General features: G+C 40.8%; 2 protein-coding genes and 1 long non-coding RNA gene across 6 annotated transcripts in view; 2 read left to right on the top strand and 1 right to left on the bottom strand.

Annotated features, from left to right (window-relative positions):
* Positions 1-24353, top strand: part of Kin (Kin17 DNA and RNA binding protein) — a 44309-nt gene extending 19956 nt beyond the window's left edge. Inside the window, exons 9-13 of one of the 2 annotated variants that reach the window (XM_010621389.3) lie at positions 966-1016; positions 7024-7092; positions 8017-8116; positions 10039-10139; positions 24139-24353. In XM_010621389.3, the coding sequence (XP_010619691.1) occupies positions 966-1016; positions 7024-7092; positions 8017-8116; positions 10039-10139; positions 24139-24150 (333 nt within the window). In that variant the 3' untranslated portion in view covers positions 24151-24353. Of the gene's footprint in view, positions 1-965; positions 1017-7023; positions 7093-8016; positions 8117-10038; positions 10140-13250; positions 13439-24138 lie in introns of those variants that run through there. The other variant, XM_010621388.3, reaches the window with a different exon arrangement.
* Itih2 (inter-alpha-trypsin inhibitor heavy chain 2) overlaps positions 9435-25110 on the bottom strand; it is a 50849-nt gene continuing 35173 nt past the window's right edge. The window contains exons 19-21 of one of the 3 annotated variants that reach the window (XM_010621386.3): positions 24348-24520; positions 23575-23686; positions 9435-9554 (exon numbers count right to left, since the gene is read on the bottom strand). In XM_010621386.3, coding sequence (XP_010619688.1) covers positions 9503-9554; positions 23575-23686; positions 24348-24520 — 337 coding nt within the window. In that variant the 3' untranslated portion in view covers positions 9435-9502. Of the gene's footprint in view, positions 9555-21206; positions 21456-23212; positions 23305-23574; positions 23687-24347; positions 24521-25110 lie in introns of those variants that run through there. The other 2 variants (XM_010621384.3, XM_010621387.3) reach the window with 2 other exon arrangements.
* On the top strand, positions 16398-21279 carry LOC109117939. The gene is made up of 2 exons (XR_002025254.2): positions 16398-17165; positions 20073-21279. It is a non-coding gene; the product is annotated as an uncharacterized LOC109117939 (long non-coding RNA).

Here is a 25110-nt window from a genome sequence, read left to right as displayed (position 1 = left end):
GTGTAACAATATTATTCTGTCACACACTGGCTGTTACAGCGTGGGAAATGTGCAGAGGCGTCTGTGTTACACATAAACAGCCTTGCTGTGGAGCTTCCATTCTCCTGTGGTACTCATTCTGAAAAGAAGTCAACCGAAAATAAGAAATTGTGGAAGAGCTAAGCGCTGAGGAGGAATTGGGGGAAAAGGCAGGAAAGATCACAAGTCAAGTGGCAGGAGCCTACTAAGCTCATGGTGGTAGCATTTAATATAAGAGAGAAGCAGGGGCGACACTACAGAGGTCTCACATGCCTTAGGGGATTTTAAAACTTAGTTTAATTGGAAGAAAACAGAAAGGCGGATCGGCCTACTTTCTGTACAATACATGCTAAATTTGGAATATTCTTTGTTAGTTGAAGAATTTAAATGAGCTTAGGAATGCACTAAAGAATAATGTCATTGGATCCCACTGAAGTTGGTTGTAGATTAAGCGTAAGCGGTGGAGAGACAGAAAGTTAGGTACACAGCCCTCGGAGCCGGGCAGCATTTTGTTCTGGTACCACTCGATTTTCTGCTTCTTCCTTCTCGTTCACGAGCTGGGCCGTCACTGTCAGATAGGGAGCCTGTCAGACCTTCCTGATGTGCTGTGCTCAGTGGTCTGTGCGTTGTCGTCACTACCTGTCCAGCTCATGACACTCACATGGGAGGACAGGAGGGTGTGCGACAGCCCCAGAAGGTGGCCTTTAGCACTGACTAAACAGGGTCTTTGTTTTGTTTTGACATATATTTTAATAGTTAAGGTTTCTTTTCCAGTCAAAAACTAATTACAGTTAATGTTTATTTGTATTTATCAGAGCTTGCGAATTATTCATTAGTCTTTGGTGGAATATGGGTTTTATGGTGTTACTTTGTTAAACAGAGGCCATTTTGAGATAAATTATGGATTTTAAAGAGATAATCTTATGAATATCTCATGTGTTTTACAGATTGAAGAGGAAAAGAAAAGAACCTCTCGAACAGACTATTGGCTACAGCCTGTGAGTATTCAGTTGGAAATTCTTAAGTAACACGTTCACATATAGTAAATGACTTAGACTGATTAATGTCTCAAATACGTGTAAGTGATAGGGTTAGTTCTAATTTGCAGTGACTTTCTTCTCTGTTGCACCTTTAGCTTTAATGCAGTGTGTGGAGGGTTACTTCATGTTTATGGCCCAGTAATGCAGCTTGAGTTTAGTGCTGAATTTATTCATGGACATCTTGAATTTGAACCTGAAATTTCAGGCGATTTTGCAATAAGGCAAAAGAATGCGTTTTTAGAAATGAGATTAATAGAATTTAGACACTGAAGTATTTTTAATTTATGGCTTATTAAAATATCTGCTTAGAATGCCGGGCATGGTGGCGCACACCTGTAATCCCAGCACTTGGGAGGCTGAGGCAGGAGGATCGCTGTGAGTTGGAGACCAGCCTGGGCTACAAAGTGAGTTCCAAGTCAGTCTCAAGTACATAGTGAGAGCCTGTCTCAAAAAAACAAAAACAAAAACAAAAACAAAAAATACATATATATATATCTGCTTAGAGACATTGTAGAAAAAAATCAGGTCTTAATTTACAAACTCAAGGAAGGTTTATGTTTAATTGCTTTTTGATTGTTGTTAATTTTAAAATTTACGGTAATTTTCAAATATTTACTATAGTTTCTTAAGTTACTGTTTACTAGTGCCCTGCTTTGGACTGAGATGCAAAGTATTCCTAAATCTTTGAGTCCTTTAGTTAGTTCTTCAAGCACTGATTTCATAAATAATAGGGAAATGAAAAGTAATACATTATTTAGATGATTTCTGATTTGGGAAGTTAGATTACAAAGCTCTGTCTTAACGAAAACACTGAAAGGGACAGTCAGCGGCCCCACTTACGTCTGCGGTAAGAGCGTTCGTGTGTGAGCAGATGAACTGACCACTAACAGGTGAGGACCTCAGGCAGCCTGCCCTCCTCCACGGGCACCCACGACGTGGTGCTGGGCATCAAACCCATATGGGCCTTGCACACACTAAGCAGGCACTCTACTGCTGAGTGACGTGCACAGCCCCACTTACTTAAAAAAAGTTTTTAAAAATAGGACCAAGGATGTAACTCATGGTGGAGGCTTCCATAGTACACGTGAGGCCCTGAGCTCAGTCCCAGCGCTGAAAGCAGCCACTCAGTGATGCCCTTCCTGCTTACTCCCCCACCCCTTTTTATTTTGATACGGGGATCCGACTCAGGCCCTTGCTCTTGCAAAGCAAGCGGCGAAACCACTGAGCTAAATGCCCAGCCCAAAACGTATTCCCGTTTTAAAGAAAGGATAGCGTGATTTAAAGAGAAGGATTTTCTTTTATTTATTTATGAGCATAATACTGCGGTTTAAAGACCTTCAGTAGTTTTCTAGTACTCATATTCACGTTATGAAACTTTCTTCTGTGACCAGTAGTCACAGAAAAGCTTCCCCTTTGGCATCATTTCTTTCAACTTCTCTGGAAAATACACACCAATGAGTAACTTACTTCTGCCTTCCAGAAGCAGTGTAGGGCTCCACGTGTCACTGCTAGGTATCCAGTGGTCTCGGGTCTGTTCCCTGCATGCTTGCCTTGCCTACTCAGAAGGCCGTGGCCCTGCAGACAGGGACAGGCACGAGTCATCCTCAGCTTCTGTCCGCTGCTCTGGGCTGGTGACTCAGCACCCTGCTCAGCTCTGACAAGCCTGGCCCGGGGAGAGCTACCACTGTCAGGGTTGTCTGCCACAGAGCAGGGGAATTCAGGGCCTGATGTTCTTACCACCCTCCTTGGGTCTGAGGCTCTGGTGTCGGAAGGCTCCCAGCGCTAGCCCAACCCTGGTACTCACCTGAGTAGGAAATTAGGGTGAGGCAAACTGTGCCACTGGGAAAAGCCTGCTTTCCTGTGTAGTTCCCAGACTGACGTCACTTCCATTGCAGGAGCTGGTGGAACTGAACTTGTCTGATAAGCTTGAGATCAATAGGGAGGAATGGAGGCCACTAAAATTTACAGTGAAGAGCTGAGAGTTTTTAAAATTCGCTACTCAAGGGCCTGGATGTAGGTCAGTGACACCACCCCTGCCTGGCAAGAGCAAGATCCTGAGTTCAATCCCCATTACCAGGAAAATTAATTAATTAAATTAATTCGCAGGCCAGGGATTTAGCTCAGTGGTACAGCCACCTGCCTCTCAACCACAGATCCTGAGTTTGATCCTTGGTACCAAAAAAAAATCGCTACTCTGGAAATCTTGGGGACTGAGGGAAATGCGAAATCATTCATGTTTGTGTTTTCCCTGTAAAAGGCAGTCTTTACAGAGAATTTGTTAAAAGGCAGGTACTGATAAAACCAAAGAGTTTTATGTAGAACATGTTTATTTTGGTCCCCCTTTATAGACATTTTTATTTCTATCTTAAAATGAGTCATCTGTTTTCATGAAAAGAAAATAATGTTAAAATGCTGTTTGGTATATAAAATAATGATATTCCTACAAAACCAGATCATAACTAATGATACGTTTATGATAATGGTGATTGTTAGAGTTTATGAGAAATGAGTAGCTGGAGCTATGTAGCAACACTTAGTTAAATTTTGGACCTCAGACACTGTGGCTCTCTAATGCAGTCCTTTAAAAATTCTCTGCATTGTCAGTGACTGTAGAGTACTTATTGTACAGTACTCGGGATTTTTTTTTTTAAGTTTATGAAGTTATATTTATCAAATAAAAATTTTCCTACATTAAAAAAATCTTGAAAAACCATGAAGTTGTAATTTAATTCTTTATAGTCCTTCTCCCTCCAGTGTGAAAATACTTAATTTATGTTTGTTATAAATATCATGGTGGGAAGCACTGTGATCAAGTGAAAGATCATGAAATAAGTTATCTAAGGTGAAAATACTTGCTGTGTTAAATGCAAAATAAACATTTCATATAAATTATTTTAGTTAATTCTCATAACAGGTCTCTAAAATCATGGCACTGCCAGGCGTGGTGGGCACACATCTGTAATCCCAGCACTGGGGAGGCTGAGGCAGGAGGGTCGCGGCGAGTTCGAGCCCAGCCTGGACTACATAGTGAGTTCCAGGTCAGTCTCAACTATGCAGTGAGACCCTGTCTCAGAAAGCCCAAAATAAATAAATAAATATACTCATTGCACTTACCATTCCTACTGTACAGGTACAGAAACTGAGGTATAAAATACTTTTTCGAAGGTCACCTGTTAAGTGAGGAGTCAGGATTTCTCTGGTGTTCTCCTTGACCTTGTAGTTCTGCCCACTGATGCCTTGATCTTGAGTAAAAGTTTAGGTCATTGGGAACTTGGGAATATCGCATGGGGTAGAAGAATCTAATTTTCTTACTTCAAAGATTGGTAATGGAAGGACCGGTAGGGAAGAAACAATCTATGAATTATTTAGATTTGTTTTCCTTGTTAGAGCAGCTGGCATTGAACATTAATAGTTCCATAGAGAATTTTGCTTAAATCAGTAGTTTAACCAGAGAATAATTCAAAACTTAAGAGAGTTTTTTTTTTTTTTCAAAATCCATGTGCTCCAAAATACTGCATCCAGTCTCCTGGGTGAAGCACAGCTTTTTATCTACCTCCCAAGTGATTCTGCCTTGGCTAAGAACTGTTGGTTTAAAGGAAAAAGGAAAACCAATCAAGAGAGGGTAAAAAGGCACAACACTCCCAGGTTTTAGCCCCCACATTTTCTTTGTCTTGGCAATACTTGGCAATTAAATTTTACTTTCTATTGGATAATTTTACCGCAAGTGCGTATCTTTCATAGTTCTTGTTACATTAAAAGTTTTGCTCTGCCAGCAGTGCAGTAATGACTCAGTTTGTCTCTTGCTTTGAAGTGGATAACAAGTACCCCCAAATGCAAAGACCCAATTAAAAATGGGCTTCTGAAATGAACAGACGGTTCTTAGACAAAGAGTAAAAAGCGGCAAATAAACATATGAAATAAATGTTCAGCATCACTGGTCATTGGAGAGATGCAGATGAAAACAGCACTGAGATTCCTCCTCACTCCAGAAAGAATGGCTGCTATCAAGTAATCAAACAATAACAAATGTTGGCAGGTTGTGGGGAGAAAGGAACCCTTCTCCATTGTTGGTGGGAGTGCAGACTGGTGCAGCCACTATGGAATCAATATGCAGATACCTCAAAGAACTAGGAGTAGAAGTTCCACTTGATCCAGCTATTCATTCCTCTTCTGCGTATCTTCCCAAAAGAATTGAATCATACCACAGTGATATATGCTCACCCATATTTATAGCGGCATAGTTTGTAATAGCTAAAACTTGGAAACAGCCCAGGTGCCCATCAACTGGAGACTGGATAAAGATGTGGGTGTTTTTTAATAAAGTGGAGCACTACTCAGCTATAAAGCACTTGAAACTAGAGACATTTATAGCTAAGTGGATGTGCATTGAGGCCATACTCTTAAGTGAAACGAATAGGACACACGAGTAAATACTGAATAGTTTCTCTGGTGTGAAAAACTAAAAGTGTAAATAAGGATCAAAATGTATAATTGATATTGTGAAATAGGAAGAAAAGGTCTAAAGGAGTAGGGGAAGTGGGAGGGGTAGGGGAAAGGAAAGTAGGGAAAAGAAAAATATGAGAAATGGAAAAATCTGAAAACAAAGTCTTTGTAAATAGGGAAGGATGGAGGGAGGGCAGGGGAATGGGAAAAATAAGAACCAAGACCTGTCCTGTAAACGTACAAGATCCTGATGATGAATGTAACTGTATACCTAGTATGTACCAATAAACTTAATGGGGGATAAAAAAGAAATGGATAACAAGTTTATTAAAATAATAACCAGCATTTCACAGAGACAGAGTTGGAGGGCTTTATTTCTTAAACTCAGGAAAAACATAGTTTGAACAGATCTGCTGTAAGAAAGTGATGTGGTAAATTATCGTCGGATAGGTAGAGTATGATCCCATGAGAGTCTGAGAAATGTAACCTAGGAATATTTTGGTTGAATCAGAGATGTTTTGGTATTAATTGGCCTCAGTTAGAAAGTCTCAGCAGAGTAGAGCCATAAGAATAAGACCATTGATGTTTTCCCTTAACCATGTCTTTCTACTATGAAATAGCCTTCCCCTGAAGTGAATATAGGCAATTTCATTTCATTATTAGCCTTTAGAGAGTCCAAATCACAAAGCAACAATAAAACAGCAAATTTAGGATTCATAGGACATAAGCCCAAATTCCGCTCTCATTCGTGATGAGATTCTCAGAAGAATAATTTTAGCTAAAACTGATCTGGAGGGGTCCTATTTATATGAAAAATTCAAAGCAACCTATTAAGAAAAGAACATTGTGAAAAGTATCGTGCATAACCTCACAGCCTGTTTGCAATCCTCAGTAAAACTTATAATCAGTTTCTAGTAGCAGCAAGCACCAGAAATGTGATGTCCTTGGTACCTTTCACTGTCTTGAATGAACAGAGAGAAAGAAGCTGTCTGTGGCAGGCGTGAATTGAAGGGGTGGAGATTCACAGACAAGAGTCCTAGATCTTGACTGAGCACGGCAGCACACGCCTGTAATCCCAGGACTCTGGGAAGCTGAGGCAGGAGGATTACAAGTTTGAACCCATCAGGGGCAATTGAGTGACTTAATAAGACTCTCCCAAAATTAAAAATAAGATGGTGATGTAGCTCAGGGAAAAGGCCCTAGGATCAAGTCCCTGGTAACACACCCAAACACCCAAAAAAGTCCTAAATTTTATTTCATTGTAGAAATCAGTGATTTTATGTCACCTCACTCCCTTGGTAACTATGTGAAGAAGAAAAAAAAAAAAGATTACTAACTAAAGGTTGGTTACACCATTAGGAAAGACTAGAACTCCCTACTTTCTTATTTAGCAGACCAATTATATTTTAGTATGGATTTTGGCAAATGTGGTTTAGAAAGAAGTAAAATATAAAAGATAAATTTATATCTTTTCCTTCATTTAAAAATTTTTAAATTTGTTTTTGTTGCTGTTATTTTCTAGGAAATCATTGTGAAAATTATAACCAAAAAACTTGGAGAGAAATACCATAAGAAAAAGGGTATCGTTCAGGTGAGGATATGAAGTTATGTACTGAATTTCTGAAAAAAGCTGGCAGGTAACCAAGTGAAACTATTTTGAAATTCCTTGCAAGTCAAATCCTCGTGTCCCAAGTTTTGTGTCTAAGGTTCTGCTTATTCTATAAAATGAAGTCTGAACACATAATTGTTAGAGAAATGCTTCTTGTCCAACCGTGCTTAACCTTGGTCTGTTTTCTTGTTGGGCATAGTTTACATGAAATCCCATAGGTGCCATGTAAAAAACTCAGCATGAGGGCCAGGGATTTAGCTCAGAGGTGCCGCCGCCTGCTTCGCAAGCACAAGGACCCGAGTTCAATCCCTGATAGGAAAAACAAAAACACTCAACATGCCCATGTTGCTAATTCATCAGTAAAACCTGTTCTGGTCATTGCTGGGCAATATTCCCGTACCACTTGAACAAGGGTTTTCTGTGTAATGTTGTGGGAACTGTCTTGGCTGCTCCAGATTTTGAAATTCCAGCCCTTTCTGCTTTTTGCCTTTCCTAAATACAATTCATTCTAACACCCAGCCTGCTGCATATAGAAACTGCCCTTCTTTGGGCAAAATCGCCCCAGCTAGGTTTCTTAAATTAAAATTTCTTAAATTATTATTCTAAGGTTACTATTTTCATTTTCTTTTCAACTGAAAACTTTAAGCTTCTTTTTTTTTTTTTTTTTTTTTTTTTGTGGTACTGGGGATCGAACCTAGGACGTTGTGCTTGCCAGACAGGTGCTGTGCCACTGAGCTACATCCCTGGCTCGAAATCTTTACGCTTTGAATTGAGTTCTTTACTGAGAACTGTAAGAGTTAACTCTTATCTTCTAATTAGAATTTTGTTTGCTTTTATTTATTTTGTCCTTTTAATTTAGCATTCACATATTTCTTCTGTTACAAAAATATTCATTTTGCACAACAGGAAGTAATTGACAAATACACAGCTGTTGTGAAGATGATTGGTTCTGGAGACAAACTGAAACTTGACCAGACTCATTTAGAGACAGTGATTCCAGCACCAGGTAAATCTGTGGACCGTTTACTGCATGTGCCATCAAAATGAGCGATTTCATTCTTAAAACCATAGCTTTTGATATTACTTGATGGTTAGAGACGTGTTTCCCTTTCAGAAATATTAATTGCTGAGGTAACAAATCCCCGTATGACTTCAGGGAGCATGATAGTCATCTAATCAAGAGATTTTGTGTCCTAAATGAATTTTCCCTTTCCAGAAAACATCCACCACCCCTGAGTCCAAACAGATATATATGGATAAAATCAGTCATATTACACTGATGAGTATGTTTGGTTATCTACTTGAGATAGTAGGAAGTCTGTCCTACTTACTTTTTCTAACTAACTACCCCTGTTATTTGAGTGTTCGTACAAATGTAAGCCCTGCTTGGTTAGGTAGTTTGCCTCTGACTCAGTCTTGTCGGCAGTATCATTCTGGTACATTGATAACGTCAGTCTTGGAATTTCCACTTACATTTTTTTTTTTTTTGGTACTGAGGATTTAACCTAGGGCCCTCACACCATTCCACATCCCCTGCCCCTTTTTTTATTTTTTATTTTTGAGACAGAGACTTGCTACTTTGCCCAGACTAGGCTGGAATTCATGACCCTCCTGCCTGAGCCTCCCAGAGTGTTGGGGTTACAGGTGTGTGCTGCCACTCCCCGCTCCACTCATCATATTCTTTTTCTCTTTTCTTTCTTTCTTTCTTTTTTTTTTTGGTACCAATCAGGGATCGAACTCGGGCCTTTCGCTTGCGAGGCAGGCAGTGACACCACTGAGCCGATTCCCTGGCCCTATCATATTTCTTTTCTTCTGGAATAACTCTTCTTACAAGTTAGAAATGTGTTTTACCGAACTGACCCACATATGTACTAAGAGATGGTGAACCTTCTAGAGCTCTCAGTGCGGCAGCCCACTGCGCACGTGTGCCACAGGTTCGGCACCACTGATACCTCCAATGTACAGTAAATCACACTCGTGTCAGAAGTGCTCTGATCGGGGCCGGGGATGTAGCTCAGTGGTTCTGCCACCTGCCTTGCAAGTGCAAGGACCCGAGTTCGATCCCCGGTATAATAAAAAATGCACTGATGAGTTTTCAGATACGAATACTGTTTTAACCATCTGTATAATCAAGATGATCAATATCCGCCTTTACTTCCCTTTCTGATAACCTCTATCCCACCCTCTACTCTGCTCTCTTTCCTTCCCAGGCAGCCAGAGATTTGCTTTCTGTCACTCCAGATTAGTTCCTATTTTTCTAGAATTTTATGTGAGTAAGATCATATTGTGTGTCTTGTTTTTTCTTCTTTTCTTTTGGTCTGGCTTCTTTCACGTCACACAGTGGTTCTAGTTGGCCTGTGTTGTTGTGTCTCTCTCATTGTTTGCCTTCATTTTATTGCTGAATCGTTTGTATCGGACAGGCACACCGCAGTTTGTCCAGTGACCTGTTGGTAGACCTTAAATTATTGATACTTTTGATAGATATGGATAAAACTGCTATGAGCGGTCCTCTATAAATCTTTGTGTGGATACTGTAATTTGCTTTCTCTTGGGAAAACACTTCAAATTGTTGAGTCATACAGCTTAAATCTTTATAAAACTGCCAAGCTATCGTAAGAATTTTGAAAAGAGATAAAATAAAGTAGCTGAATTTCCTGGAATTTTGTTTGCTTTTCTAGGCTCTGAACATTTTCTCCAAGTACCTTGAACTCTTTACAATCTAAAAACCTATTCCTTTAACAAATCAGAAAAATGAGGAGTCATATGTTAGTGTTTACAAATGGCACAGTAGAATTCTACCCATTTCTTATGTGATGAAAAACTTCTAAGAGCAGTTTCAGTTTTCGTATGTTCATTCAGTGTGAGGAATTTTGGTTTAATAAAGTGCACATTTCTTTGCATTAAGTTTTATATTCTTATCTACTCTAGGAAAAAGAATTCTAGTTTTAAATGGAGGTTACAGAGGAAATGAAGGAACCCTAGAATCCATCAATGAAAAGACTTTTTCAGCTACTATCGTCATTGAAACTGTAAGTTTGCTTAACAAAGACAAAAACCTAAAAATGCCTTTAAGTTTTTCTCTGTTCCTTTTCAATTTGATCACTGTTTATTTTAGAGTGTGGGTTGTTTGTTTGCCATTTAGATTTGTTGTTGTTGTAGTCGTTATTGTTTTGAGACAGGATCTTGCTCTGTAGTTTAGATTGTCCTTGAACTTACTTTACTGTGTAGCCCACGTAGGCCTCAAACTCATGGTGACCCTTCTGCCTCAGCCGCTCACATACTGGGATTGCAGGTGGGCACTGCTACACCTGGCTTTCTATCCCATTTAGAAGAAATCTGTAACCTTATTTTCTCTAGCAGTTCTGCCGTTGATGAAGCCTTTTGTTTTCTCATTACAAAAGGAGTCTGTATTCATTGTATAAAACTTGAAAATTACTATTGCGTATAAATAATTCTAAAAATCACCCATGACCTCCGAGCCCAGGGAACAGCCCTGTTAATATGTGGTCTGTTCCTGTCCAGTCTTTGTATGTTTTTTTTTTTGGTTTTTTTGAGACAGGGTCTCACTATGTAGTTGCGACCGACCTGGAACTCACTGTGTAGCCCAGGCTGGTCTTGAACTCACAGCGATCCTCCTGCCTCAGCCTCCCGAGTGCTGGGATTACAGGCCTGTGCCACCACACCCGGCTCAGTCTTTGTGTTTTTATCAAGAGCCAGTTTCTTCTGTCACTAATGTACTCACAGCTTCATCTTGTTTTTCTGATGCTTTAGTTGCTCAGAGGGATGTGTTGAGATAGAACCTATGAACAAAACCACATGAAAACCTTTCCACCTAGTTGCCAAGCAACATGTACTTCTGGAAAAGAAAATCTTATTTTTTTAAAAAAATTTTTTTGGTTGTTTTGAGACGGGGGTCTCACTATGTAATTCAGGCTGGCCTTAAACTCATAGTGATCTTCCTGCCTCAGCCTCCCAAGTGCTAGGATTACAGGTGTGTGCCACCGCATTAGGATATTTTCCAGTTTTTTGGTTCTTTATCTTCCTCTTTTTCCCCCCTGCCTGCCCCCATTTTCAAAAACATGTCTGTTTATATGTGCATGTGTTTCCTCTTTTTTGAGTCCCTAAAACTTTTCTAGTGGTTTCTTCTGCTATTTTTATCATTTCTGCAGCAGATTTAAAAAAATTATTAAACTTTCATTTTTTTTTAATATAGCGAAACCTTTGTTGGTACATTTCAGGCCTACGTAATGGTAGCACTCCGCAGGGAGCTCGCACCTGTCCATGGTACATCCTGCCCCTCCTCCCATGTCCCCTCCTCCCCTCCGGCCCCCTCCCCTCCCTTTGTACGAAAGCTTTGTTTCCATTTTTGTCCATTTTCACTTTTTTCCTGTCCCTTTCCTTTCTCTCTTCCTCCTTCCTTGTTTCTCTTCCCATTTCCCAACATCTCTTACACCTTTCAGTCCTTATTTCCACTTTGGGTTCTCACACCACAGAAACCGTGCAGTGTTTAAACGTGTGTCCGGTTTATCTCACTTAAGAGTGAGGCTCACAGTCCCTCCACTTAGCTGTAAGTGTCTGAAGCTCGGCCTTCCTTATGGCAGAGTACTGACAGCAGATTTTTAATAGTTGATAAATTTTTTTTTTTTTTTTTTTTGGTACCGGGGATTGAACTCCAGTCCTTGCGCTTGTGAGGCCTGTGGCAGAACCACTGAGCTAAATCCCTGGCCTGATAAATTATTCTTAAACAGCCTCAGATTTTCATCTTTTTGTCTAACGATCCCCAGTGTCTGGCTTCCTTCTGCCCCAGAGCTGAGTTATCAGAAGCATGTAATTGACCATACAGCTTTAAACACAGTAATGAAAAATTCAGCCTAGCCTGTGCTTTATCTAGGAACTCATTTCCTTTCGATATAATCATTATTTTAAAAGACTGAAACTTTAAAAAGCATTTTCAAAGAAGTTAAGATTCTTAGTTACACATATTAAAATATTAAAACCTCAGCCCAGGATTAGAGTGTTTTGTATTCTGCTAAAGAGACGATCACTTTCCTAATTGTAACGAAAAGATTTAATAGTAACAGTTGAACTCTGTTGACCTTTCCTCATTCCAAGTATCGTTCTAAGCATTAAATATGTATACATTTGTTTGTTTTTCCAACACCTCAGTTACACAGGCACTGCTGTCACCCCCACCGGGGACACAGAAATGTACAGGCACTTTCCGGGGGTGGGAGTTGAACCTGGGCAGGGCGGGCCAAGAGCCTGTGCTCTGAGGCTCTGTGTGCCCAGGCCGTCTCTGCTTTGGAAGCGTTTCCTGTTCCTTTTCTGTGGATATGAAGGGAAGAAGAAAGTTGGACCCATTTTCTGTAGTGTAGACCGACCTTATTAACTAGATAAGCAAGTTTGAATATCTGTATTTCTTATAAAAATATTAGCCATAAGAATACCCCCTGCCCCAGTGGATAAAGGAGCAAACATGTAGACATATTACAAGTCAAAAATAGGTACTTTTCTTTCTGTCTTTTAGGGTGGTTCTAGAATTGAACCCCAGGGCTTTCGCACTGATCAACATCCCCAGCCCTTTTATTTTTATTTTCTGACATGGTCTCATTAACTTACGAAGTTGTCCATGCTCAGCTTGAACTTGTGATCCCCGTCTTGCCTCAAAAGTGAATGTTTTAATCGGAATATAGCCCTTTTCTAAGTGGTGACTTGTGTCTGCAGGATCCTTTCCGTGAGTGGCCCTGTCATATCCAACATGTGACATCTACAGTTGCTGGTCAGGGAGGCCACAGAGGAGCACAGGGACTTCAAGGGAAGCCTAGTTGGGGTTCACTGCCTGGGCTGGAGCGCCCTCTCTGGCCACACCCACTGACCAGGGGACATGCCAAGTGGCCAGCTGGTCTCTAGCGCGACATCTGTTGGTACCACATGTCAAATAGCTTTGGAGAAAATAGCTTTTGTAAAAATGGAGATGCCATAGATTATTTTTAAAATCCATAGGTGTATAGAAACGTTAGATACCTTCATGATATTTTAAGGATATGGAAAAGATAAATTTGTATCCATAAATGTGATGTCATTTTAAAAACTTTTAAAATTCATGTTTTTAATCTTTTCTTAAATTATTTTAATTTTAGGGCCCTTTAAAAGGACGCAGAGTTGAAGGAATTCAATATGAAGACATTTCTAAACTTGCCTGAGTTGGAAAATTTATTAACAATGCATTAAAATCCTAAAGCATCAAATTGGTGTTTGCCAAAATATTGTGAGACTCTACTGTGTTAGGGTATTTCTTTGTATAAAACAAATGGACTTATTTAAATATTATTGTATAGTTGTTTAGCTAAATTTATAGAAAATTCTAATTATTTCTCCTAAAAGTATCAAAAGTATAATTTTAACCTTGTTTTTTTTCTTTTCTTTGTAACATTTCTTTGATGATTTTTTGATCTTCATTAAAAATATTATAAAGTGTTTTGTATAAGACAATTTAGAATCCTATAATTGGAAGAAATCCTTCAAATACTCTTAATTTATATTTTCAGTAGAATAGTAATTGAACAGTAATGTAAATATAATTAAAATTTAAAAAGGCAAGCTATGATAATACCTTTATTGTGATATAATTCACACACCATACATAGAATTCACCCATTAGAGTGTATAATCCACTGGTATATGTACAGAGATGTGTAACCATCTCTACTAAGTTTTGAGGATTTTTTCTATTACCCCAAGAAGAAACCCTGTCCACAGTTCTGGCAATGATTAATGTTCTTTCTATCTCTTTAGATTTGCCTATTCTGGACATTTTAAATAAATGGAGTAATATGTGGGTGGTTTTTGTACAGTGGGCATCTGCCTTACATTTAGCATAGTGTTGACAAGACGCGTCCATGTTGTAGCACGTGAGAAGTCTTCATTTCTTTTATTGCCATACATTCTGTCATGTGGATGTGCCACATTGTGCTCATCCACTCGTCAGTGATGGGCTTCTTGGCTGTTCGGAATACTGCTGTGACATTAGTGTATGAGACTTTCTGTGGGTTATGCTTTGGGTTCCTAGTGGTAGAACTGCACAGTCATATTATAAGTTATATCACATTTAATATTTTGAGGAACTGCCACGCTGTTTTACCTAGTACCTGCATCATATTAGCAGTGTCTGAACTATACATTTTCAAGTAAATAAGGAATGTATTTTGGGATGCCGAAGTTTGGAGACCTACCTCATACTTGTGTATACCTCCCGTTCCACACGCATGCACGCGCACACACACACACACACACACACAAGAAATTTACAATTTGCATAACAAATCCAGTGCAGCAGGATCTAAATGTGACAGGGCTTGGTTTTTGTGCCTGTGATTTCTCTGTTAGCACCATTCTCAGGCACTCTTAAAAGAGCAAGATGGCTCACAAAATCTCTAGGTTTATATCTTAACCTTTCAGCAGCACCCGTAAAAAGCAACTGTCTTCTGTGGTGATTCAAACAGAAGGCCTAGAGTTGGGCAGATCACTCCAAAGGAAAGGATGGGATACGCTGCCTGACCAAGCGGGGATTGTGTGTCACCCCTGGGCCATCTGGCTTGGACTGAGTAGAAGGGTAATAATTTCTGTCATCCCTCCAAGACAGCTTCACAGCGTGGTGTGATGCAAAGCAGCTGGGTCTGTAGTTGGGCTGACTTCAGACCACATGTTGGACGCTGTGCTCACTAGATCTCTAACCTTAAAGGGCTGATGTTCAGTGGTAAAACTAACGAGTCCTGTTTGGCTGATGTGAGAACTGCGGGAAATATATAAAGTTAAAAGAAAAGAAAATACATAAAAAGTCTCAGACATAAAGCTTGGTATGTACAAAGGACCCTTGACTTGCAAACTCAATTTGTTCATGAAGGCTGATTGTAACTCAAGTCGGTTGTAAGTCAAGACTTTTTCCTATAAGAAATAATGGAAATACCTATAGTGCATTCCAAACCTCCCAAAGCACGATTAAGTAACCTTTTCACAATAAAAAACGTTGTATAATGTGTGCAATTTACCAGAAACACCCAATAGTTTTCCCAATATAGTCACCAAATATTTATAAAATGTGCCTCTTTTACCATAAACAGGGATATCACTGTGTTCACCACTCAGGCTGACATCTTGGCTTACAGGGATTGAGGATGAAATAGAAGTGGGTTACTGTTTGGAAGGAGAAGTCCCCTTTCAGGAATTGGCTCCTTTCTCTCCTTGGGAGCGTCTGCAGCCCACTAGGATCTGCTTCTGGCAGATCTGCTAGGCCTCAACCGGCATTTAGGGTCGAAATTCAAGACTTTGGTCATAAGTTAAAACTACAATTCCGGTCATAGCCCAAGTTGTTTGTATATGAAGCTGGTCGTAACTCAAGGGTCCGCTGTAGTGGGTGTTCAGTTAACATCGATGGTGGTGCTGTTCATAAATGGAGCCAAATACAAAGCCTGTGTGAGTACTGATGCAGAATTTCAATAAGGAAGGGAGCTGTCCTTGATAACAGTGTGATGCATAAAATGTGACAAATTACATAAACCTCTGCCCAACGTTTGGAATATAGTCAGTGGCTTTCTTTGTAGGAAAATGATTCTTTTCCTGCTTCTCACATGTAATTCTTTTCTCCAGCATCTACTTGAAATTCTCTTGGAATGAAATAAAATAGTGTACATCTGGTTAGATTTATTGAAAAAGATCTGAAGCACAAAAATGTGGTCCTAGACCACAAACCAGTCTTTCTCCTAAGTTCTTAGAGGACAGTAGAGGTGTTGAGATGTATCAAATCCTGATGCCTTTTCCTCACGAAGCATCAGAAACTATCCCTTTTCTGTTGTAAAAACGAGGCTATTTTTGGAGTAGTTTCCGTGGACTTTGCAAATGTACAGCACGTGTCCGACGTTGCAGCTTTGAACACGGGGCAGCACTGGTTGGCCCTGGAACCCACGCTCCGCTCGTTCCTCCCGCCCCGCCCCCGGCCCTGTTCTTTTTACCATCTCCTAGTTTTGTCTTTCCCGGAACACCATATGGTTAGCATCGTTCAGTGTGCAGCCTTTTTAGATTAATGTGCATTTAAAATTTCCCGCGTCTTCTCATGGGTTGATAGCTCATTTCTATTTAATGCTGAATAGTATTCCATTGAGCATTTCATACTTTATCCATTTGGCTTCTGAAGGACCCTGGTTTCTTCCAAATTTTTGGTAATTAAGAGTGAAGCTGCTACAAACAGCCTATGTACACTTCTGTGCAGATGCAAATTTCAACTCATTTGAGTATATTTCAAGGATCATCGTTGCTAGATTACATATGAGTTATGTTTCCTTTTGCGGGAGACCACCAAACTGTCTTCAGAAGTCGTTGTACTAATTTGCTTTTCCACCAAGAATAAACGGAGAGTTCTTGCCTCTCACGCTTGCCGGTGTGTGGTGTTGTGTTCCGAACGTTGACTGTGCCGTTCTGTGTGTGGTGGCATCTCATTGTTTTCGTTTGCAATTTCCCAACTACATTTGGCCCTGGGCGTCTTTTCGTGTGCTGCTCGTTTGCCATCTGTCTGGTGCAGCATCTCGTCAGCTCTTTTGCTCATTTTTTAATTGAGTCAGTTGTCTCCCTGTTGCGTTTTGAAAGGCTTTTACAGCAGCCTGTTATCAGATATGTCTTGCATTAATTTCTTTCTCCAGTAAGGCTTGTCCTTGCATATTTAGAAAAGCTATTATTTTTATCACCCTGCTTAGCTCTTACCAAATTATTAGCATTGCTGTTCTAGAAGACCACATCCCCTGAGTTTTCACTACTGGAATGGCAGTAAATCCTGTTGTCTTCTTTGCTGATTTTCCCTTTTGTCTTCTGGCATCGACTTGCAAGCGCCTATCTGCTTTTTTTGACACAGTTCATATTCATTCAGTAAACACTTCCGTGAGCGTCTGCAGTAGGTGAGCCCTGCACTGGACAGGAGAGACAAGAGTGGAGGGCAGGCATAGACCCACGGCGCATCCTGTACGGGGCATGGAAGCACAGAATGAGAGCACGAGCCAGCCTTGACTGTAAGTCGGTTATTAAGTTGACTGAAAAACCCTAGAAATATTATTTGTATGATTGAGTCATTATACCATTAAAGGGAAATGTTTTTTTTCTAACTAGATGTTTCAGAAAAAGTCATGAAATAGATTTGTGAAGTGTGAAAAGTTGAAAAAAATCATTCTGAGTTCTTATAGCATAAAAAGCACTGTGTGTTTTTAGACAGCCATGTGACTTTTACTTTGGCTTTATTGGATCTTTAGGTCATTTTTATCTCCTTCCATTTGGAGAAGGCTGGAGAAAAGATGCCACTTGAGGGCTCTTAAGGGTTCCTTTAGAACATGAGTGACTTGCATTAAACTAACACCTCCGACCAGTCCTTACTGAAATAATTCCCGATCCTTAGTTCATTTGCCCGATATTGAGCAAGATACTTCTTAAGACAAGACATTATTTAATAATATTTAGTTCTATCTTTAGATGGACAGCTTTCCACCCCCCCCAACTTATCTAATTTTCAGCAGTTTAAAAGCATAGTAATTTAAAGGTAATTTAAAAGCAAATAAACTGTGACCAAGGTATTATCTGAGCCAAGAGTCTATTTTCCTTGAACATAAGGCTGACACTTTCCTGAGAGTAAAACATGTACGTCTAATTGGTTTAGCCATGACTGAGAGGCTGATGCTTGAGGAACGCTTTGAACATAGGCTTATAAAAGCCCGAAAGGTGGTTAGTAAGTCTCACAAATAGTAGCCCCGTAGTAGATCAGCCAAGATTTAAATGATGTGTAAGTTCCCAGTAAGCAAAACAAATGGCATGTGTCTAAAGAAATCAGGATACATTAAAACAAAAACTTTCTAGATAAGTCTTCATTTTGAAATTTAAAAAGATCCGGTATTACTGATTTTAGTTTCTATGTAATTGAGATTCATTTGAATTACCAAGACATGAATCGCCTATAGCACGTTTCACAACTTGGAGATTTTATTTATTTTATATTTTGGTGCTCTGGATCTGGATTAAACCTAGGACCTAATGCAGGCTAAGTACACACTGCCACTGAGCTATATACCTCAAGCCAAACATGTAGAGGTTAAAATGTCCTAATGAACAAATATATAGTTAATTTTAAAAGTAGCTTTATTAAGTGATGATTAAAATTAAATATTAGAGCTGCTGGGTGTGGTGGGGCATGCATGAAATTCCTGCACTCAGGAGGCTGAGGCAGGAGGATCACTGTGAGTTCGAGACCAGCCTGGGCTACATAGTGTGTTCCAGGTCAGTCTCAACTACATAGTGAGACCCTGTCTCAAAAAACAAAAAAAATGAAATACTAGTATCGTGTGTAAAACTATTGATCCAGTGTCAATTGTTAAGGGCTACAAAGAATAAATAAGTGTTAGATCATTCTCACGTTAGTTTTACTTCATTGATGAGCATCCTGTTGTTTCAGGAGCTAATAAGGAGGCAGCCAGAGGAAGTTGTTCTTTTCTTCTGTTCATTTGGTTTCTTCACTTGAAATCTAAGACTGATTATTCATTTAAACTTCAAAATTAATTATATAGACAAAGCCTATTTCTCCTATCAACAGAGATCCATATGAACAATTATAGAATCATTTTTCCAAGAAATGACTTTCAAGATGCCAACTATGAAGGTTTGATAATTTGAATTATTTCTACAGATGATTTTAAATCTAATTTCTTTTTCTAGAACTCCATTACTCAATGTCCTGCATAGATTTTCATTATTATTTTTATAGCTACTGAGCAACATATAAAATACTAGGAATCCAACTATACTTAAATATCTAATGGTAGCTATTTTAAAGTCAAGGTTTTTACCAAGGAATAGAATTAATTATAAGGACCCACTTTTGAAGTGTGTATTGAATATTAGCATTTTATGATTAGTATTTTGAAATAGGAAATAGAAAAGATATATTGGATTTTGAAAAATGTGTCATGGTTGGCTATTTTTATAGAAGAATATAATGAAAAAGTTGTGCTACTTACCTCTTTAGCACTGCAGTTATTTTTAGATTATAGAAATAATCACCTTCTTTAATATTTTATAATTCATCTAAAGAGATTCACTTGCTTGTTTAAATGTGAGTTGGATATGTCCAAAAGAGTTTTGACTACTCTCTAGAAGGAAAAATGAGTTTTACTAAATTTTGGAAAGGAAGTTTCATGTAAGTGTTCCTTTAATTTTTTTTAAAGGGCAATTTCACCAGTGTGGCCTTTGAAAGTGTACTTTTTTGAGGAAGTTTTAAAGGCAAATTGTAAACAAAGGAAAGAATTATAATAGATCAAACTTGCACCTTACCACCCAGTGTCTACACTAATACAGACACAATAGTTAGGATTTTACTTCAAACTTATAGTTCATTTATTTATTTATTTTTAATTTATTTTTTGCCTGATAAGCTCCATTAGCTTTTTGTTAGAACTAATTTTTTTCTTTATTATTATTATTTTTTTTTGGTACTGGGGATCGAACCCAGGACCTTGAGCTTGCAGGCGGGCATGGTTCCACTGAGCTAAATCCCCAGCCCCCCACTACTTAGTTTTTGAAGTGAAGTCTAATACAAGGTTTAGAATGTAAATGGTATTTGTTATGGCTTGGATCTGAAAGTCCCCCCAAAGGCTGATGGGTTCAGAGGTAGAGTTCTGGAAGATGATTGGATTAGGAGGCCTCTCGTTTCCTCCGTGGAATAGTTGAAATTAGGTCCGGATCCATAACGTGAAGGCATTGTTGGGAGAAGATGGAAACATAAATGATGAGGTCTGACTGAAGGGAGCGTCGGGCTGGTCTTGAGGACCGTTTCCTGTCCAGTCCCTCTCGGCTCTTTAGCTTTGCATCCCGACTGTTAGGAAGTGAGCAGCTTTTCCTCTTACACCCTCCACCCTGCTGTTTCTGCCTCCCTACAGCCCTGAACGTCGTGGGAGCCGTGGACCACAGACTGACACCTCTGAAACCAGGAGCCAAACGAAATAGGCCTCTCTTCCTCCTCGGGTCTGGTGTGTTGTCACAGTGAGGGACAATTACTCTTAGAAACCATTTAAATACAGACAAAAGTTCTACATAGAATGCTAAGAAGACCGCGTCCACACTGTGTTACTGCCACACGCACAGATGGAGGGACTTCTAGAGAATCTGACACTACGAATCTCTGGCGTTTAGTGCTGGCAATATTATACAATTAGCCACCTGAGGTAGCATCCTGAGCCATTTTAAATGCGTAAAGAATTCGAGGAGCGACAGAAACTCCAGGGAGGTCTTCAAATCATCTCAGAGCAGCAAGACTGTTCGGTGATTGCCATTTTAGAAGCAGACACCTCCCCGTTGTGTTGCATCTTACATGGACAATGTGTGAACAGAGAGGGGTTGTTCTCATGATTAATTTCATGTCACCATGACTGGGCCATGGACGCCCAGATAGTTCATCAAACGTTATTATAAAAGTTTCTCAGAGGGCATCTTGTGAGATTAACATTTAAATCGGTGAACTTGAGTAAAACAGATTCTCCTCCTTCACGTGAGGCCTTAACCAAAGCCGAATAGAATAGTTTGATAGCTTGAATAGTTTGAATAGTTTGGTTCTAATCAGATTCTCTCCCAAGAAAGAGTGGGTCCTCAGCAGCCTGCCCTCAGGCTTCATCTGCAACATTGCCTTCACCCTCTGGGATTCTTAGCCAGGTGTGTGGGCATCTCAGGTACATTAGCAAGGTTATCTCTACGGAGAGTGACAGGATGACAGTGTAAGTCTCCACAGCGCAGCTAAGATTGATAACCTCCGTATTCATCTTCATGTTCCGCTTTCTCCTAACTGAACTTCCCTGTGTAACTGAAAAATATACTCGGTCTGCAAGGTTAGGACCCAGTTCAACAATAGTGAAATCATTATGACAAATGCCTGTGCCTGGACTTGAATTGCCAAAGTCGCTGTCCCTTAAGGCACCTTGACTAACACACCTTAGCCTCTGAAAAATGCAATAAAATCTTAAAGCTTCTTTGTAAAATATTTATTTTCTTCAGATGTGTTAGCGGACTCAATTAGCATTGGTTGGGTTCTTTAAAAGTTACTCATACCAAGGAAGGACTACAAAAGTGACAGAGGAAAAAGGTGTGTATTTACACAGAGAATTTCCCAAACTGTAAACCTTTAAGGCCATTTGAGGGAGCTGTAGAGCTCAGGCACGAAGTAGTCCTTGTAACATCCGTCGATGAAACCTTTTCCACTGTTGTGCACAAACCAACAGGGAACGTCTGTTCCAAGCACAATGTCTGTTCTGTAGTCTTTCTGTAAGCCTCTGCAAGGAAAACGGTGTGTGTGGTCAGGGAGTAGAGCGTGGCTATCCTAGGACAGCTAGACACCGGGTACCCTCTGCTCGCTGGCTTTTGTGCCCCTTCTGATCACCACCTCTGCCCGACCCCCTCACCCAGCTTGTACGTACTGTCAGAGCCTGGGGCTCCGTGTTGGAAGGCCAGCAAATAAGAAACATGTCTCGTGATATAATTCAAATAACCCACGCAGAGGTTGAACCTCATGGACCCTTCCAGCAAGGTAAAAAGCAGTGAACTAACGGGCGGGATGAAGGCAGGACTCAAACTCCAAAGTGTTGTAGGCTAACCTCATCCTTCGCCCTGAGATACCTCTTACTCTCACTGTAGGGATGAGTGTTTTATTTAAGGGTGATGCAAGCTGTTTGTGAGAAAATTCAGGTCCTCCACTTGCAGGGCAAAGAAGCAAATGATTTGCAGAAGTAGCACGCATGGTCATCAGTAAGCCACGAAAATACCCCACTGCTGAGCCCACAGCTCTGCTTCAGGTTTGCGTCCTAAGGCTCTTGCAGTGGGTTTCAGCGAGGCCCAGCAGGTACATTTTGTCATATAATAGATGTTCTTTCACTAGGCTTTGCTTAACTCACTAACAACAGGAGCTCACCGTTTCCTCATCATGCTCCCTGATGCCCACTGGGAACTCACTGTTCACTTATCTTGTAAACCACTACCAGCTGAGTGGTGTACTCACTAGGAATCCATTGTTTTAGTTCACAAATCTATTTTTTTGTAGTGGCACTTATAATTGTATGGTTTGTGATTGTCATATGATTTCATTAAGCATATGGAAGCCACCAACATTTGCAGTAAGTCAGAAAGTTGTTTCTAAGAAAGCAGTTGCACTGGCTTCTTTATTAAGATTGTTCAGATCCCAGCACTTGGGAGGCTGAGGCAGGAGGATCGCTGTGAGTTCAAGACCAACCTGGGCTACATAGTGAGTTCCAGGTCAGTCTCAACTACATAGTGAGCCCCTGTCTCAAAAAATAAAAAAACAAAATGAAACAAAAAAAGATTCTTAAAAGACAAAAATTGCTTTAAAAGAATATCAAATTAGGCATGGTTGAGACAACTAAAAGACTGAGAAAGACTATGACGATGTATAAGAAGTTTGCACTCAGAATGTTATGCAAGTGTAAAAGTTCTCACTTCGGGATGAAGCATGTGGATAAGATTTGTGCAAGAGAACTACACAAAAATGCATTTGGTAAATCTATACTCAAAAAGAATGCTTTACAAAGCCGGGTGTGGTGGCGCACGCCTGTAATCCCAGCACTCTGGAGGCTGAGGCAGGAGGATCACTGTGAGTTCGAGACCAGCCTACATAGTGAGACCCTGTCTCAAAAAACCAAAAAAAAAAAAAAAAAAAAAAGAGTGTTTTACATACAAACAAACATATGTAAACATACAACCACACACGTCCATGACTCATTGTATTTTCATGATTTCTTCCTTTGGATGAGTGCTATGGTCTCATATGTTCACAGCTGGGGCTGTGGGAAGGTGATTAGACCATGGAGGCACTTTACGAGGTGGGGCCTGGCAGAAGAGGCATGTCACAGGGGCCAGCCTTCGGAGAGTCAGTCTCCACCCCACCTCCTCCCTCTCTCTGCTTCCTGGCTGCCATGAGGTGAGCAGCCTCACCCCACCATTGCCTTTCCGCCTTGGAGGCAGCCAACTGCGGACCGGAGCCTCCAAGCCATGAGTCAGATGTAGCCTCTCCTCCCTCAAGTTGTGCGTGTCAACTGTTTTGTCCCGGTGACAGTGAGACAGCCAGGACAGCAACTTTTTCAGTTATTCAGCTTGTGACCATATATAGGGCTTCCAATGCATGGAGAGGAGAATAATAAATAGATCAGTTAGTCTTGGAATTTCACGATGTGCACTTACATATACAGACGTTATTGGCTTTTAAGGTGGGCTGTCTGAAGTGTGCGCATGCAAACGTTGACATTTGCGTCTATCCTTGGTGCACTGTTGCATTTGACAGAGGTAAAGCTCAAAATGCCTTTTTATACTCTTGTATTTTACCAAAAGAGTCCAGGCCTACAGGAACCCACTTCGTTACCGCCTTCTGCATCCCAGGCCTACCTGGTGACAATCAGCTTGTGTCCTTTCACGTCCATGCTTGCCTCGGGCTTCTTGGGGTCCTTTCCTGGCCTCTCATTGGAGATGTATATCTTTGGTTCGTGCATGAACTGGCCTAGTGAAGCAAGATATGTGGAAAGGTAAAAAAGCAGCAATCTCTCAGCGTCTTTTTTTTTGTTTGTTTGTTTGTTTTTTGAGACAGGGTCTCACTATGTAGTTGAGACTGAGCTGGAACTCACTATGTAGCCCAGGCTGGTCTCGGATTCACAGCGATCCTCCTGCCTCAGCCTCCCGGGTGCTGGGATTACAGGCGTGCGCCACCACGCCCGGCTTCTCAGTGTCTTTATACATAAAGTCCTCATCTCACGGCAGTGGGGTGAGGTCAGCTCTGGTGTACATAGCTCAAATCACAGGCACAGGTCTGTTTGTGGTGTCGAATGCTTACATTTCAACCCTTCTTAAAATGCTGTTGGCCCGCAAGCTCTGCTTGTTAGCACAGACTTCCTAAACCAGTCCATCCCCCTGCAGGTAAAAGAAAATCTTTAAATGGTTCTACCCCTCTTTTAGCTGCCCCATTAGTGATGCTGAGACCCTGTCCCTGAACACCTTTGTCTGGAAGGTGAAACGGACCCAGCCGATGCATTCCGGAGTCTCCACGCTGCCACGTGTGCTGCAGAGTGTCGCCTGCCATCTCCCCAGATCCCGACCACCGCCCTTCAAGACACCGAAGGCCTCGAGTGGCACTGCGCGTGCCAGGCGGCTGGGAGACACCTCACCTATCAGTCCATGAGCCTTCAGCGAGAACTTGTTTGAGGGGGGGATGTAGATCCCCAGAAAGTCCACGTTGACCGGGTGCTTCTTCCAAACACGGTGCAGCAGAATGGAAAAGGACACTTCTTTACCCAAGGTGAGAGTCACAGATTTTTCTTTATTCACGGAGACAACCACCCTAATGTGAGAGGCAACAGGGAGCTAAGGATTGCAGAGCAGATGTTGCAGCAAGTCGTCCTTCTCGCTCGTACTTAGCATGCCCCCGTCTCCCGGTACAACTCTACTACTTCTCTGAGAGCCTGACGATGTCCTCACTATGGATGTAGTTTTATCTCCTGGCTCTAAAATTCTGTCATCGGCGTGTTGTGGATCAGCAGTGAGTTAACAGACACTAACTGGGGACATACCCTGCTTACGATACAAATCGTAGTATTTAGAGCACACTTTCTGATGCAGAGCCCGCTACAGATTTCAGCAGTGCTTACTGCCTGTCATGCGTGAGGCAGTGGTGATCAAACACCACGCTTTGTGTGGCTACAAAGAGTGTACTGAGTAAGAAGGATTTTCCTGAACATTGGGCCTTGTCACCGAGCTACATCCTAAGTCACTAAATCACTCAGGCAGGGCTCGAACTTTTGATCTTCCAGCCTGGGAATACAGGTGTTCTGCCATCGCGCCAGACTTGCTTGACTCTCTCTCTCTCCCTCTCCCTCCCTCTCCCTCTCCCTCTCTCACTCTCTCTGTCTCTCTCTCTCCCCCCTCCCCTCC

The sequence above is a fragment of the Fukomys damarensis genome, unplaced genomic scaffold, assembly GCF_012274545.1.
Source record: "Fukomys damarensis isolate Sample0158 unplaced genomic scaffold, DMR_v1.0_HiC HiC_scaffold_10, whole genome shotgun sequence".
Classification (NCBI taxonomy): domain Eukaryota; kingdom Metazoa; phylum Chordata; class Mammalia; order Rodentia; family Bathyergidae; genus Fukomys; species Fukomys damarensis.
Note: the sequence above shows the minus strand (reverse complement) of the source record. Positions and strands in the feature narration are given on the sequence as shown.